General features: G+C 38.2%; 1 protein-coding gene across 1 annotated transcript; it reads right to left on the minus strand.

Moving 5' to 3' along the window:
• Positions 1-33: 33 nt before the first annotated feature.
• LOC109206990 (ras-related protein Rab11D-like) lies at positions 34-3948 on the minus strand. Its single transcript, XM_019369865.1, has 2 exons — positions 3553-3948; positions 34-1054 (listed from the first exon to the last, which is right to left on the minus strand). The coding sequence occupies exons 1-2, from the start codon at positions 3783-3785 to the stop codon at positions 613-615; spliced, it is 675 nt and encodes a 224-aa protein (XP_019225410.1). The 5' UTR covers positions 3786-3948; the 3' UTR covers positions 34-612.
• Positions 3949-17852: the final 13904 nt, after the last annotated feature.

Genomic DNA, 17852 nt, shown 5'->3' on the forward strand with positions numbered 1-17852 from the left:
TATGATATACACTCTAATTTATTTTTCCGGTGATTACATAAAATTACTTTTTAGATGACTTGATAGTGTAAGAAATTCGTTAGAGCGTCAATATACAAAAGTTAAAGCCAATACACTATAACCAGTAACTATAAAGTCCTATCTTGTAGTTACAGATGAAATAGATTTATCTTTCTCTTTGAGATCCAGTAGATGTTGAAGGTGCAATTGGCTTCCATCGTGTAGCTTTTGTTCTCTATTGTATTCCGTTTGCCCTCCCATCCTTGTGTTGGCTTCGATTCCAGTGATCAAGCGAGCAAGCAAGTCAGAAATTCTTTTCGTTGAGATAGGAACAAAACTGATTTGGTTCAAAGAATTTCAACGCCAAGCTTCATTTTTTAATGAGCCCTAAGTCTCGCATGAAGAATTCTTGTTGCAGCTTATGTAATAAGTTGCTGCTGTCCCCTTCCATTAACTCACAATAACCATTTCCTTTCATTAACAGTACAAAAAATAACAATAAAAATATATAACCAAAAAGACTCAAGAATCAATATGAGATGACTTTGAATCTAACAAACCCAAGAAATTGACACCCCAAAAAATGAAAGAACAATCCCAAATTGTAATATTTCAAGATCTACAACAAGCTTTCTTTTCTGGGATAACCTGTGCAGGACCAGGTACAAGAATTTTCTTTCCAGTTAAAGATGCAGAATTACCATTTGCTTGATCATCACCTGCAGCAAGATTCTTCTTGTTCACAATGTTGAAGATCTCTGTCAAAACAGTAAAGAAAGCGTCCTCGACATTTCTGGCTTCCATTGCAGAAGTCTCTAAGAAGAATAATCCTTCTTTCTGCGCGAATTCTTTAGCATCCTCAGTTGGAACAGCTCGTTGATCTTCAAGATCAGTTTTGTTTCCGATCAGCATAATCACGATGTTCTTGTCAGCATGCGCACGTAACTCTTCAAGCCAGCGGGGTATGTGATCAAAAGTTTGGCGTTTTGTTATGTCGTAAACAAGCAGAGCTCCCACTGCTCCCCTGTAGTACGCACTCGTGACAGCTCTATATCTGATCATGACACCAAAAGAACGACTGAGTTACATAAAAGCTGTTAAGACACCGAACCTTCTATCATATCCCGTCCGACAGCAATCCTAGACAATCGAAACCTTGTGGGAAAACGAATACCCTCTCACCGTCTAACATTTATATGCCTAAGAAAGAGCTAATACCAAGCATCATACTAATAAATCAAAAGGAATTAGTATTAGCAGTGATCATAACTCCAGTAAGTCATACAGCATGTGTTTGCATACTAAGGCAATTCGATAGTATGAGACCTTTCTTCCAAATAAAACAAGGTCTGGTCGAGAGCAGGCATATTTTGCAGATGATTAGTCAGAATCAAAGCCCAAAAAACACCATATTAAGGCAATATTTAAGTTAGCATGGATGTATTCTAAAATGTTATTTATGATCCCCCTCCAAGATAGCACTTTTCTATGAAGTAAGTTAACTCATTAAAAGGCATCAAGCAGATGCAAAAGTTACAAAAGAGAGATTAGGGAACATTAGAAGAACCTGATTAAAAGGGATATCAAGAATGTATTAGTTAAACCAAGGATCACAGAATAGCTGACAAAGAAAATTGGACATGACCCACCCCAACTCCCACCCCAAAAGAATAAAAAGGAATGAAAGAAACATCTGATGGTTTTACTCATCAACATCTAGCTAAGCAAGAGCTGGAGTAACTGGAAGCGAATAAATTAACACAAATTGCTGCCCCCAGGAAATTGGTCTAGTTGTAAGAGCGCAACGGGTGTTATGTGGGCTAGACGCATGTCAACCGTACCATAATCAAAATCTAGTATCTAGGTAGGGAAGGGTAAAGGGGCAGACCCATTGTCAATCGAGTTTCGAACTGTGCACCACTGCACTTGGGGATTTCTCGGTTATCAAGAAAAAAAAAATAACAAGAACTGCTTAGAACCTGTATTGCAGCTTAAGTAATGTAATGGTGATAGTCATCACTAGTTTCTCCTCTAATACATGATTTTTTGATTGATTTGGAAGAAATTGCAGCCTCGGGACAATGATTGTGACTACCAAAATTCGTAGTGGTATAAGTCGTTTAGTATGAGGGGCAAAATTGATGCATTCCTACAGTAAGAGGGACAATTCTGATAGACATCTGTACGGGATATTGCAACATTTTACAGTCTGTAGTGCTATACAACAGTTTTATCATCTATCCTCTCTTAAGACGAAAGAGGGGGCAGGAAGCCTAAGAAATCATTACTCATTAAGAAGGAAAAGAAAACTAACAACCTGAATCTCTTAGTAGGAGTAGCATTTATATGAGTTCAGTATACAAACTCACCAATATCAAACTTTTCCTCAAGTGATTTTAGGAAGACTAAGCATTCAACAAAACTGATAGCAAAAGCAAAGCTCACTTCACTGTTTTGCTAAAATAGCATTTAATGAAATAAGTATCCTCAGGGAATCTGAGAACTGAACATGATACTAATGTGCACCGAGTTGCGAGTCAATGTTTCTTCAGAAACATCTTTTACATGCAATTCTTGAATCTTGACTTGTCGAGTCTGACCTGATTCACCTCTTTTACTAATCAAGTTAAGTTCAAGTTTATAAACTAAATTTGCTACTTTATCCAAGATCCAAACTCAGCATCAAGTCTCAAATCTACAGTGAACATCTAAATTACCGGATAAATTTAAGCTTGAAGAATACAGCTAACACACTATGATTTTACTAGTTGGACTACTAAAAAACTTTTCCTTCGCAAAGAGATCTACTTGAAAAGGAAGTGAAATTCTCAAAACTCCAAACTCAAGAATGTACAGTTCAAACCCAAATAATCAATCAAACATAGCAAATATGAAAATCTAGTCTGCAAATCACAGCTCTGCATAACTTAAAATGAAAACATTACTTACTAAATCTCTTTTAAGATTCCAGCAGCTTCAAACGCAGGTCATAAGAACAGGGGGGGGGGGGGGGTCAAAGTGAAGAAGAGAGCAACAGAAACACAATTCAGTAAACTTCTCTGCTTAAAACCCACAAAAAAAGTACACCCTCTTGCATTTTATATGGCAATTACATTTGAAGGACTCCAAAAACCTTTTTTTTCTTCTTTGAAAGACATTTTCTCATTCATTTTTAGTCATCAAAAGTTGTTACTGTGACACCCTTGGCGATCCTCCCTGAGTCCCTAAGGGGGTGTATGTGACACCCTTGGCGAATCCCGACAAAACACGAGAGAGATGCTGGGTATATAAGTAGCCGAACCTCAGACTCTAGTGACTGTATTTTAAAGTCGTGCGGGTTAGGCCCAATGCGGACAATATCATTATTGGGCTGGGCTATCACAGTTACTTAACATTACTATTTATATAATCAGTCAGTTCAAAAACAATGAAAAAACCAGAAAAAGCAGCCATTGATAACTACACACCAACAAGCTTATAACAAAACAAGAACTAAAAAAGATTCAATTTTTCAGTAATAATATAACTAAAAGAGCAAAATCCTATTAGTACCTTTCTTGACCAGCAGTGTCCCAGATCTGAGCTTTAACAGACTTATGTTGAATAACAAGTGTCCTTGTTTGAAATTCAACACCAATAGTAGCCTTAGAATCAAGACTAAACTCATTCCTAGCAAAACGAGCCAGTATTTGAGATTTTCCTACAGCTGAATCACCTATTAATACCACCTTAAAAACATAGTCTATTTTTTGACTTGCATCTCCATAGCCACCCCCACTTGCCATTTTTTTCTTAACACAATTTTCTTTAGGCTTGAAAATTTCTGTTTTAATCAGCAAAAAAATGGAAGAAGATGATGAGCAGAGACCAGGAGAGAGAGAGAACAAATGTTGGTTGTGTCTTAACTAGGATCTTGCTGTCACTTGTAGTATTGGTGTGTGTGAATAAAATCTGCAATTATTATCATTATTTAAATATTGACTACTACTTGGTGATTTGATTTTAAAAGCACAGACATTTACTATCTTACAAAAAAATGACATACCAACCACGGTTTTAAATTTAGTATTTATATATTTAATAAATTTCATAATATAAATACATTATTTGTACAAAAGGTAATATAATAGTAACAACTTATACACCCATTAAATTTTCATAAGTGAAGTCTAAGATGTAACGAAGAAGCTATTTTCAATAGACTCTTGGCTAACGAAAGGATGAAAAAAATTAATAATAACAAGAGCAAAAACTAATGTGTTCGATCAAAATTATAACGGGCTTCTAGCTCTGTCCTTCATACCAACTGTATCATTATGATTAATGATGGTATTTAAATCAATTTATGAATTTCACTACCTCAACTTTTTCTTTTTCATAGAATATCATATACTAATATCATTGAATAATTTTATTCACCAAAATATAGATATATATAAAAATTTTACATAGTGATTTTTACCAATTGTACACTTATAATATAAAGCTTTATATGTGAACGTTTCATTCAAATGTTTAGACAAAACCTTACCGACATTTGATAATATATGAAACAGTACCGAATAACATATATTTGATTTTAGTTCATATGCAACCACAGAATAATACATTATAATGTCATGTCTTTAGTTTGTAAATGATAGGATAAAAATTGTTGTTGAGTGTGACTATTTTATCCACTCCATTTGTTTGAGATAGCACAGTTCAAATGTTTCTTCTTCTTCTTTTTTTTTTTTTTTTCATTTTTGTTAGCCAAATACATAAAAATTATTTTAAACCGTAAGAAATAGTACACTTTAAGTATAATATATCTCAACAAAATTACATAAGTTTTTTTTCTCCGAAAAATAATAATAGGTTCAGTCCAAATATGTATAGACATTTTATTATTTTGATAGTATAATATACATTTATGAATTATATCCGTTTCGTAAATAAAACCTACATTCATTTTATGCTATCTATTCAAGAAGAATTTAAATATTCTTGATAATGTCAAATTGCTTGCGCAGTCAAGTTGCTTATATAGTTTTATAATTGCAGTACTGTTTAGATTGAGTGTTAATAATTTAGGGGGACAAAAGATAAGTAACTTAATTATCAGACCAATCATAATATCTTCAACATCAAGCATAATTTTTTTTATACGTTAGATACATAGAAATTAAATTATCTATATTTTAGTCACCTTACATTTTACATATTCACACTATCTTAATCAAATTTTCACAACATTGTCAGAATGCCGTTTTGCCAAAAAGGAAGTTGTATGTTCAAAATCAGACCACAAGTGTATTACCATTAAAAGGAATGGAAAAGGGTCGATCAAGTCATGGACATACCCGTAAGGCGTAATGGCAACGAGTGTCTCGGCCACTGTCGATATCGGGCCATCGAAAGGCTTGCACGACAGAATATATACAGTCTTGCTTGAGCGAGTAAAGAGGGGTATAGTCAAGTACGAGTATGTTGGTTAAAGACCGTTGGACAAAGGGAAAGATGTACAATATATATACGACAGAAGAAAGCAAGAAGGGGAGGCTTTCAGGAGAGAAAAAGGAACGGAAGAATGGGAGGAGACCTCCAATAACAAAGTTGAAGTCTAGATTTTGATTACGAGCTTTTGTAATCGTTACTATTGAATCAATAAAGATAGATCTCTTAGTTCTCAACGAGATTCCTTCTTTTTCTTCTTCGATCTTTCAGATACAAAACAATTTGGTCCAAAAGATGTAAGCTTACTGTCACGACCTCAATCCCGGTCGTGATGGCGCCCAACACTAATGCCAGGCAAGCCCGACCAATTTAAATACTCTCAGCCCAAATACACAATCCGTTAACAAATAATACGATTAAAATAGCAAATACCAAGGTTCCAATCCGAAACTAAATAAAATAGTATGGAAAATAATAACGAATATCCCAACATTCCCCAACAGATCTGGAGTCACGAGTCTAGAGCCTCTAGATGTAACAGAGTAATATATATCCATAGTAATAAAGAAGTCTAGGATATGGAAAGACAAATGAAATAAAGGGGAGGAGTCGGGTCCTGCGGACGTCAGGCAGCTACCTCGACAACTCCTGAAAATAAACTCCAAGAAACAGCAAACAGCTCCACTAAGTCTCCGGAGCACCTGAATCTGCACACATGGTGCAGGGAGTAAAGTGAGTACTTCCAACTCAGTGAGTAATAAACATATATAATGACTGAAAGTAAGAAATCCCGGAATATGACAATATAAAGCTATAATCAACGATTCAGCATGTTTAACGATGAAACAACAACAAGCAATGACAATTTAAGACAAACAGATATAAAATGCATGAATGCAATGCAATGCACATGACCGCTGCGGCGCGCAGCCCGATCCATTTGGGTACCCGCGCTCACTGTGGGGGTTCAGACTCCGGAGGGGCTCCTACAGCCGAAGCGCAGTATCATCGTAGTATTCGCTGCGGCGTGCAGCTCGGTCCACACTCAGTCCAGATATATATTTGCATGCAAGCCACTCGGGCACAGTCAAATTGTTCATTTTTAGTTTCAATTATTACGAATTATAGAGCTAAGTGTTTAAACCTTTATTTATTTACTAAACATTTTGAGGCAGTGTCTAACTCAGGACTGATATCATGAAATATGCTAAACATCATGGAAGCAGTGATAAGGATCCCTGAGGGATGCAAATGATAGGCACAAAGCCCCAAACATATTCATAAAATCCAAGTAGGATGATTACCAAAGAATTTCTAGTCAAGAACACAGTACGAACATCAATCGGAACGGACTAGGTCAAAATCCCCAGTCACAATCGACCCCGCACTCGTCATGGAGTACGTGTCTCGCCTCAATATAGCGTCACAATGTGATATACCGGGGTTTCAAACCCTCAGGTCATCATCTACATCTATTACTCACCTCAAGCCGAGCACAAGTCTAGCTCGCTATGCCTTTGCCTTTCGAATCAACCTCTTCGCGCGCCGAATCTGATTAAAACCACAACGAATTCATTACAATAGGCTAAAGAAACATAACCCAATCGAAAAGACTCGAAAAACACCAAAATTTACGAAGTTGGCAAAACCCGAGCCCCGGGCCCGCTTCTCGAAAAATTACGAAATTTACATCACCGGACTCCTCGTCTCGCCACGAGTCTATACATATCAAATTTACCAAAATCGGGGTTCAAATGCCCTTTCAAAATCCATTTTTACATCTTAGCTTTTCAAGCCCTAGCTTAACCCATTTTAGGCATTTGATCCCTTGAATTTCAATGATAAATCCCTGTTTTACACCATAATAACATAATCCGAGTCCCATAATTCGTACCTGATGAAACCCCTTCGAATTCTCTTCAAAATCGCCCAAGAAACCGCCTAAGTCGAAGTCCAAAATAGTTTTCCTTCTCTTTCAAATTCGTGAACACTGTTCACTTTAATTCCAGGTCGATTTCCGCTCCTGCGGTCACCGCATCCGCGACCAAATGATCGCTTCTACGATCTCACTTAAATCCCCAGGGACCGCTTCTGCGGTCTTAAACCGCACCTGCGGTTGCCGCTTGTGCGGACCCTTGTCCGCTTTTGCGGAAGAGTTCCAAGCCTCCCAGAACCGCTTTTGCGACCCCTTAGCCGCATCTGCGGAACCGCTTATGCGGTCCCTTTTCCGCAGATGCGGAAATGACAGAACCAGCAACTTCAAACTTGCAACCAAACTCCGAATTCTCCGTTTAACCACCCGAATTCACCCCGAGGCCCCCGGGACCTCAACTAAAAACACCAATACATCCTAAAACCTCATTCAAACTTGTTCCCATCATCAAACCACATCAAAAAACGGTAAAACCATCAAATCACATCGAATTCAAGCCTAAGTTTCTTAAAAACTTCCGAATTATGCATTCGATCAAAAACCCGACCAAACGACGTCCGAATGACCTGAAGATTTGCAGACATATCCAAAATCACCTAACGAAGCTACTGCAACTCTCGGAATTCCATTCCGACCCTCGGATCAAATTCTCACCCATCAACCGGATTTCGCCAAAATACTAACTTCGCCAATTCAAGCCTAATTCTACACCGGACCTCCAAAATCACTTCCGACCACGCTCCTAAGCCACAAATCACCTCCCCAAGTTAACCGAATCACCGAAATTTACATCCGAGCCTTCTAACTCATAAGTCAACGTCCGGTTGACTTTTCCAACTTAAGCCTTCCTTAAAGAGACTAAGTGTCTCACTTCTTATCAAAACCAATCCAAATCAAACTCTAACACACCACATACCGATAACGAAACATAAGGAAACATAAAATGGGAGAAACGAAGCAGTAACACCTGAGATGACGGGTCGGGTCGTCATATCCTCCCCAACTTAAACAAACGCTCGTCCTCGAGCGTACCCAGTTGTACTAGAAGCCAACCAACAGCTGAATAACCTTACCAAGCATATACCTGCGGTGATCCCTCGTCACCCTATCTCATATAGGTCCGACAACCCAATTTAGCCGAAATCTCACAGTCCATTTAAACCATAAACCATAGAACCACATTGCGCTTTCCGAAATCATACACAATATCAGAACCTCACATCTATACCCAGAATAAACCCGAACCAGCTGTAATAACCTATACCTGCAACCTCAGGTAAAATCATATAATATACCACACAATCAGCACCTCAGTGCTTAAGCCATAGGCAAAGATCCGGCCTCAAGTACTCCAGACTGGCCCAACATCAAACTCACGGAGATTACATCTCGCCCCTTGATCGGGGAATCACTAGCCATCAAGGCACATACAGAACTGAGCGCTCGCGTGCGCATACAGACGTGTGGAAGGAATTTCAAGAGTTATATCTCAAGCTGAATCAAGTACGCACGATAAGAATTCCAAGAAAGTGAAGTTTTCCTAAAGGTTCTACAGCCTCTCGAGGATAAATACAGACGTCTCCATACCGATCCGCGAGACTCTACTAAACCTGCTCATGACTTGTGAGACCTAGTAACCTAGGCTCTGATACCAACTTGTCACGACCCCAAACCCGGTCGTGATGGCGCCCAACACTAATGCTAGGCAAGCCCGACCAATTAAACACTCTCAACCCAAATACGCAAACTGTTAACCAATAATACCATTAAAATAGTAAGTATCAAGTTCCAAATCCGGAATTTAGATAAAATAGTACGAAAAATAATAACGATTATATCAAACAATTCCCCAATAGATCTGGAGTCACGAGTCTAGAGCCTCTAAATGTAACAGAGTGTTATATTCATAGTAATAAAGAAAAGTCTAGGATAGGAAAAGACAATGCAATAAAGGGGAGAAGTCGGGTCCTGCGGACGTCAGGCAGCTACCTCAACAACTCCTAAACCGAAATCCAAGATGATAGTAAGCAGCTCCACTAAGTCTCCGGAGCACCTGAATCTGCACACATGGTGCAGGGAGTAAAGTGAGTACTTCCAACTCAGTGAGTAATAAACATATATAATGGCTGAAAGTAAGAAATCCCGAAATATTACAATATATTGCTACAATCAACGATTCAGCATGTTAAACAATCAAACAACAGCAAACAATGACAATTAAGGCCAACAGATATAAAATGCATGAATGCAATGCAATGCACATGACCGCTGCGGCGCGCAGCCCGATCCATTTGGGTACCCGCGCTCACTGTGGGGGTTCAGACTCCGGAGGGGCTCCTACAGCCCAAGCGCAATATCATCGTAGCATTCGCTGCGGCGTGCAGCCCGATCCATACTCAGTCCAGATATATATATGCGTGCAAGCCACTCGGGCACAGTCAAATTGTTCATTTTTACTTTCAATTATTAGGAATTATAGAGCTAAGTGTTTAAACCTTTATTTATTTACTAAACATTTCGAGGCAGTGTCTAACTCAGGACTGATATCATGAAATATGCTAAACATCATGGAAGCAGTGATAAAGATCCCTGAGGGATGCAAATGATAGGCACAAAGCCCCAAACATATTCATAAAATCCAAGTAGGATGATTACCAAAGAATTTCTAGTCAAGAACACAGTACGAACATCAATCGGAACGGACTAGGTCAAAATCCCCAGTCACAATCGACCCCGCACTCGTCATAGAGTACGTGTCTCGCCTCAATATAGCGTCACAATGTGATATACCAGGGTTTCAAACCCTCAGGTCATCATCTACATCTATTACTCACCTCAAGCCGGCCACAAGTCTAGCTCGCTATGCCTTTGCCTTTCGAATCAACCTCTTCGCGCGCCGAATCTGATTAAAACCACAACGAATTCATTACAATAGGCTAAAGAAACATACCCCAATCGAAAAGACTCGAAAAACACCAAAATTTACGAAGTTGGCAAAACCCGAGCCCCGGGCCCGCTTCTCGAAAAATACGAAATTTACATCACCGGACTCCTCGTCTCGCCACGAGTCTATACATATCAAATTTACCAAAATCGGGGTTCATATGCCCTTTCAAAATCCGTTTTTACATCTTAGCTTTTCAAGCCCTAGCTTAACCCATTTTTAGCATTTGATCCCTTGAATTTCAGTGATAAATCCATGTTTTTACACCATAATAACATAATCCGAGTCCCATAATTCATACCTGATGAAACCCCTTCGAATTTTCTTCAAATTCGCCCAAGAAACCGCCTAAGTCGAAGTCCAAAATAGTTTTCCTTCTCTTTCAAATTCGTGAACACTGTTCACTTTAATTCCAGGTCGATTTCCGCTCCTGCGGTTAAATTACCGCACCTGCGGTCACCGCATCCGCGACCAAATGATCGCTTCTGCGATCTCACTTAAATCCCCAGGGACCGCTTCTGCGGTCTTAAACCGCACCTGCGGTTGCCGCTTGTGCGGACCCTTGTCCGCTTTTGCGGAAGAGTTCCAAGCCTCCCAGAACCGCTTTTGCGACCCCTTAGCCGCATCTGCGGAACCGCTTATGCGGTCCCTTTTCCGCAGATGCGGAAATGACAGAACCAGCAACTTCAAACCTGCAACAAAACTCCGAATTCTCCGTTTAACCACCCGAATTCACCCCGAGGCCCCCGGGACCTCAACTAAAAACACCAATACATCCTAAAACCTCATTCAAACTTGTTCCCATCATCAAACCACATCAAACAACGCTAAAACCATCAAATCACATCGAATTCAAGCCTAAGTTTCTTAAAAACTTCCGAATTACGCATTCGATCAAAAACCCGACCAAACGACGTCCGAATGACCTGAAGATTTGCAGACATATCCAAAATCACCTAACGAAGCTACTGCAACTCTCGGAATTCCATTCCGACCCTCGGATCAAATTCTCACCCATCAACCGGATTTCGCCAAAATACTAACTTCACCAATTCAAGCCTAATTCTACACCGGACCTCCAAAATTACTTCCGACCACGCTCCTAAGCCACAAATCACCTCCCGAAGTTAACCGAATCACCGGAATTTACATCCGAGCCTTCTAACTCATAAGTCAACGTCCGATTGACTTTTCCAACTTAAGCCTTCCTTAAAGAGACTAAGTGTCTCATTTCTTATCAAAACCAATCCAAATCAACTCTAACACACCACATACCGATAACGAAACATAAGGAAACAAAATGGGAGAAACGAAGCAGTAACACCTGAGACGACGGGTCGGGTCGTCACAGTAGGTTAAACAGCACTAATAGAGAGAGGCAAGTCTTGAACAGTCAAGACGAACACAAGCACATAGAGGTGATATCGGTTAGGCTAAAAACTCAGCAAGAACATATTCGAGGAAAGATAGTCACAGAAACTCAAACAAGAAACGATCAATCATGCTAATACACAGAACTAAACGAAGAAATCTAGAAAATTAGGGCTTTCAACAAAGACGAGTTGAAGAAGCAGTAAAATCATAGAATCAGTAAAAATAATGCAAGAAATAGAAGTTTAGACATAAAGAATCAGTTAAACAACATTTTAAAAGGAGTTTCGAAACCCTAATTTTAGAAGAGGGTGAAAAACACATGAAATCAACTATTCTTGTAAAAGAGTTCCAAAGACAGTGTAAAACATTAAAGAAACAAACTCAAATCGTTCTAGATCTGTACAGATCTAAGAGATATAGGCAGAAATTAGGGTTTTAGAGGAAACCCATATAGAGATGAAAGAACCTGTCTAGAATCCCAAAGATCGTAACAAATACAGCATGATTTTGCTCGAAATCACACTGGAGTAGCCAAGAACAGACAAGTGAAGAACCCTAGATGCAAGTCGGCAAGGCCCTAGGCCCTTGAAGACCTTAGAGAAGGCAAGCATGGCATAAGAGAAGCCATTGGAGGCATAGGAGTCGATGAGAAGTCACCGGAGATAGCCGGAGATGGGAAGTCGGCGGTTGAAGATTAGGGTTAGGTTGAGAGTGTTCTGAGAGCAAAGAGGATTTTAGGGCGGCGGATGTGGAGAAATGATTAGGGTTAGGGGGTCGTTTGGAATTAAAAAGGTAAGAATTGATACAGGTCGTTGATCTCTTATATTCAACGGCCATGATTTAATTGGTTTTGGATCGGGTAGGTGGGTTTTGGGTTTGGGTCGGGTAATTCGATTAGGAATTGGGCTGGGGTTGGGTTAAAATTGAGGCTAAAATTGAAATGCAATCTGGCTATATTTTAAATAGCCAATTTATCCCTATATAATTTATAATAAATAGTAAATAATTTCTATAAAATGTACTAAAATGATTTAAAATAGATTTTCAACATTTAAAAATATAGAAGGTCAATTTTATGCATATAAGCGTGATTATATATTAACAGGGCTAATATTGATATTATATGCAATTTAACTTTAAAAATACATAATGCAATTACAAAAATGCATAAAAAATATTTTAACCAGATTTTGGCATAAATATAGAATTTAAATGACTAAATCACCACAACAATAATTTGAGGGATAATTATTGGGGATTTTATGAGTAAAAGGGAAGGAAATAAATCAATTTAAAAACTTTAAAATTATAGGTGTCACACCTCCTTTTTCCTTCACCCGCAGGGTATAATAAAGGAGTTTTTCCAATTAAATGACAATCGAAACGGGATTTGTTTATTAGATTCAAAGTCGCCACTTGGGAGATTTATGGTGTCCCAAGTCACCGGTTGAATCCCGAATCGAGGAAAAGAATGACTCCGTATAATAGTCCGTGAACCAGAAATCCGAGTAAGGAATTCTGTTAACCCGGGAGAAGGTGTTAGGCATTCCCGGGTTCCGTGGTTCTAGCACGGTCGCTCAACTGTCATATTTGGCTTATTTGTCTGATTTTAAAAACGTGTTTCAATTTATATGCTTTTAACTTTGAACCGCTTTTATTATTATTATTTTAAAGAGAATTGCAACGTCGTTAAAATACGTCTCGAACCACGTCACATAAATGCACCCGTAGTCTTCGACACTTTCAACTTCGTTGGGATTTGGAATTGGGTCACATAAATGTGCACCCGAATTTAGGAAGGTAATATTATTAAATGTCGGGCCTAAAGCAACTAGCGTATTATTAACTTTGGGGGAGGCCATGAAATTCGCTAAATGGCCCGTCCCGGAGACTAAAAGATTTTTATGTAAGTACTTAAAGAGGGCTACGCAATTTGTGATTTTATTTGACGCTGCGCACCTCAATTATTTTAAGGTCAACCTAAAAGGACAATGATTTTTCTATTAAGTGTTGTCTCTACTGGGCCTTAACTAATTAGCGTGTCAATGAACCGTGATTAAGTACTCAGATGGATTCAATTCAATTCGGTAACATCAGTCCATCATGGGCCTCTGTACAGGCCCAAGTGTAATCAACGAGCCTAAACTGAGACTCCATGGTCTCAGTATGAGGCAGTCGTGGATTTTCAGGGGCCTAGGCTTTAGGGCAAGGCCCGAAATCGTAAATGGTGCAGGGTGAATTGTGGCAGGCCCAAGTTCAGAAGAATACAAGGCTCAACGTTTAAGCTTTCAACTTGAAACAAAGACTAAGAATGCAACAATTTTAATTTACAGGCACAGGGCTATCACATGTGTAAGCCGTCCTTATGATTAGTATGCCGAGATGGCCTAGAATGTTCAAATTTTACACGTTAACCATTATTTCAAAATTAGCTACAATCCATATCATTAACAATTCTAGAATCAGATTTCAAGGAGTTAATACAAAACAGTCCACATCTATATTCAAACCTTAAGCCCAAATGTATATCCTTTAATTTTAGAACTAAACTATTGAAGCCACAACTGAAAAACGATTACCAGACCTGGATTTAACAAGGATAGGAACCTATATGCTGATTTTCAAGCTCAATTTCCAGTTTTAAAATACAGCTTCATGAGAAACCAAATTATACTACACTAGGGCTACTATTTTAGAATGAACACACTTGAACTCAAATTTTAACTGTCCAGTACAGTCCACAATTTCATTAATACAACTGAAATATGGTTCAAATAGATCAATTAAACTAAATTTCTAGATTAAAAGAGCAAAAGTCCAGGCGCAAACAAGTATTTCCTCATCATTTAAACTTCAAAATGGATTTCTACATATGGATGTAATCTTCAGCACCACTTGAGCATAAAAGTATACTTGGAAATAGAATAGAAGTGAAGAAGAAGGAAATCAGCTAAGGCAGTAGCTAACAGCAGCCCAAATTCAAAGCAGCTGGATCAATTTTGATTCCAGAAATACCACAGCAAGCCAGGAATGATTTGTAGAAGAATAAACCGCAACAAATTATTGAAAACAGATCAATCTAAGCCCGAGCAAACTTGAATTTAACCCAAAATCCTTCTACACTTGAATTAATGAAATCTGGAAGCACTCGAACTGTTTTTGGACTTTCTATGAACTTGAAAATGTGATCTAAAGCTGAAACTCAGATTTAATCTAGAGAAAACTTGAATGAAGTAGTGTTTTTGGAGTTTTGCTATATTTTTTTTTTGATTTTCTGAAAGGTTTAAGATCTAAAAGAGGTTTCAAATTCCAGATCTAGTTTTTGATCTGAAATTCAAATTCAGCTTGTGAAAACTATAGAATATTTTTGGGGGAATTTTTAGAGGTTGATACTTGTTCTTCAAGGCACTATACACTGCCTTTTATAGGCCAAATGAGGGGCAGCCCTCAAATTTTCTGTTTACACTCTTAGTCCCTGTTTATTTACTCATTTAGTCCTTTGTTTTCTGACTTGTGGCCTAAGTTATTACCATAAGTTCCTGAAACTACAATTGAGGCTCTATTTTAGAAGCTTCTAGGGTGTTCTAGTTTAACCTACAGCATTTCTGTGCCACTCTAAGTACCCAAATTACCCTTGAACCCATACTGGAATTACCAGCCTAGTACAGCTATAACCAAACAGTCTACTTAACTAGGGTTAAACAAACAAGGCTAAAATCAAATGTTCACAATCAAACAATCTCCTAAAATCAAACTAGCTGGACAAATTAAACTAATTATGAAGTTAAACCCATCAATGGACTACACTTAACAACTAAATCAAATTACAGTGATTAATTGGCTAACACGGAATCAAACCCATCGAAATAGACTTTAGTTGCACATGAAAACTTAAAACAATTATCAGTTAACCTAGAGAATCTAAACAAAATAGCAGGAACGCATTTAAACTAAACTATGACATGCTTAGCCCTAAATTTAAAGAACTTAACCATAACAAAATTAACAAACGAACAAATTGTTATTATCGATTAAAAGAAAATCAAATCAAAAACAGACCCACGCACTCGAACACTGGTTCAGACGAATTGGTAAGAAAAATGAGAAAAAAACAAATAAAATCAAACCCTAAATTAACTAATCAGGAAAGAATGACAAACATGAAGAAGCAACTATTTTGAATAATGAAGAAAAGCAAAGAAAACTTACCCACTAAAAAATCTAGGATTTTGCCGCCCTTCTAAATTTAAAAATCAAACAGCTCCGGTGAGATTCAAGTGCTTCTGATGATGGATCCGTCATTAAGGAGGTGAGGAGATCGTGTGACATCAATTTGATGAGGTTTGGAGCAATTAGGGTTCAGGCCGGATTTTGGAGCAATTAGGGTTCTCCAGGTGGACTCCTGACTTCAACAAAACAGACAAACAAAGAAAATTTTCTGCCCCAGTTTGGTGGCTGGGCACATCATGTTATCAAATATCAAAAACTTGAAAGCTAAAATTTGAATTGTACTTCCCTTGTTCTCCAGGTGGGCTCCTGACTTTTGATCTTGAAATGTATTCCCTTGTTCTCCAGGTGGGCGCCTGACTGCTGAACTTGAAATGTATTCCCTTGTTCTCCAGGTGGGTGCCTGACTGCTGAATCTTGAAATGTATTCCCTTGTTCTCCAGGTGGGCGCCTGACTTCAACAAAATACACATAAAACAAAGAAAATTTTCTGCCCCAGTTTGCACTAGGAAGATTTGTGAGTTGTTAGCAAAATATAGATCACCTAAGCTATTGATGCAATGATAAGAGTAAAACTAAAGACTTGATTGGAATATGTACGTCTCCTATGAGTAAAACCAAGGACATTTGACTAGCAAATTCATCGGACTAGGTCTTCTATCTTAGGAGAAAGATTCATCAGACTAAGATTTAGATCCTAGGAGAAAGTTCATCAGACTAGATCTTTTGCTATCTTAGGAGAAAGATTCATCAGACTAAGATTCTAATCCTAGGAGAAGGTTTATCAGGCTAGGTCCATTTTGCTATCTTAGGAGAAAAATTCATCAGACTAAGATTTTTGATCCTAGGAGGAAATTCATCAGACTAGGTCCATTTTTGTTATCTTAGGAGAAAGATTCATCAGACTAAGATGTTGATCCTAGGTGAAAGTTCATCAGACTAGGTTTTTGTTATATTGTCATCTTAGGAGAAAAATTCATCAGACTAAGATTTTGATCCTAGGAGAAGGTTCCTCAGACTAGGTCGTTTTGTTATCTTAGGTGAAAGATTCATCAGACTAAGATTTTAGATCCTAGGTGAAAATTCATCAGACTAGGTTGTCTATCTTAGGAGAACAATTCATCAGACTAAGATTTAGATCCTAGGAGAAAATTCATCAGACCAGGTTTTCTATCTTAGGAGAAAGATTCATCAGACTAAGATTTAGATCCTAGGAGAAAATTCATCAAACTAGGTTTTCAATCATAGGAGAAAGATTCATCAGACTAAGATTTAGATCCTAGGAGAACATTCATTAGACTAGGTTTTCTATCTTAGGAGAAAGATTCATCAGACTAAGATTTAGACCCTAGGTGAAAATTCATCAGACTAGGTTGCCTATCTTAGGAGAAAAATTCGTCAGACTAAGATTTCTATTTGGAGAAAAATCCATCAGACTAGGACTTTTGATCCTAGGAGGAAAAAATGTGAAAAGCAATGGCAGCATTTTATGCATGCTGACAAGACAAGGAAGGGCGAAGATTTGAGAGACTTCCCTTTTGTTGGCTCTCCTCTTCTTCCTTTTCTTTGTCTTTCTTTTCTTTTTTTTCATTTCTCTTATTGTTGAACCAACTTTCTTGCACTGCTGTGTTCCTGTTTCAAACAAAGAAAACTTGTGAGTTTAAAATATGGTGGTTAGTTTGTGGCCTTGAACGTTGAGGCCGGCTGCTTCTGCATTTGCCAAGATGACTGATTTCCACTCGAAGACCTTGCTTGTTCTCGATATCCCCTACTTGTTGCATTGCATGAACTGGCATCCCCCAAACCTTATGTCTCATATGAATCCCAAAGCACGTCTATGGCGTTCTTTCTTGAATTAATCACTGGCCTCGGCCTTGAAGTTGTATTGTTCCTTCACTTGCCTTGATAACCGATTCTCACTTGGAGACCTTGCTAACC

This window comes from Nicotiana attenuata, unplaced genomic scaffold (genome assembly GCF_001879085.1).
Source record: "Nicotiana attenuata strain UT unplaced genomic scaffold, NIATTr2, whole genome shotgun sequence".
Lineage (NCBI taxonomy): Eukaryota > Viridiplantae > Streptophyta > Magnoliopsida > Solanales > Solanaceae > Nicotiana > Nicotiana attenuata.

Coding starts and splice junctions, on each gene's coding strand:
- LOC109206990 (XM_019369865.1), bottom strand. CDS start 3,785: ATGGCAAGTGGGGGTGGCTATGGAGATGCAAGTCAAAAAATAGACTAT. Junction 1,055..3,552: donor GACACTGCTGGTCAAGAAAG/GTACTAATAGGA, acceptor TGTCATGATCAG/ATATAGAGCTGTCACGAGTG.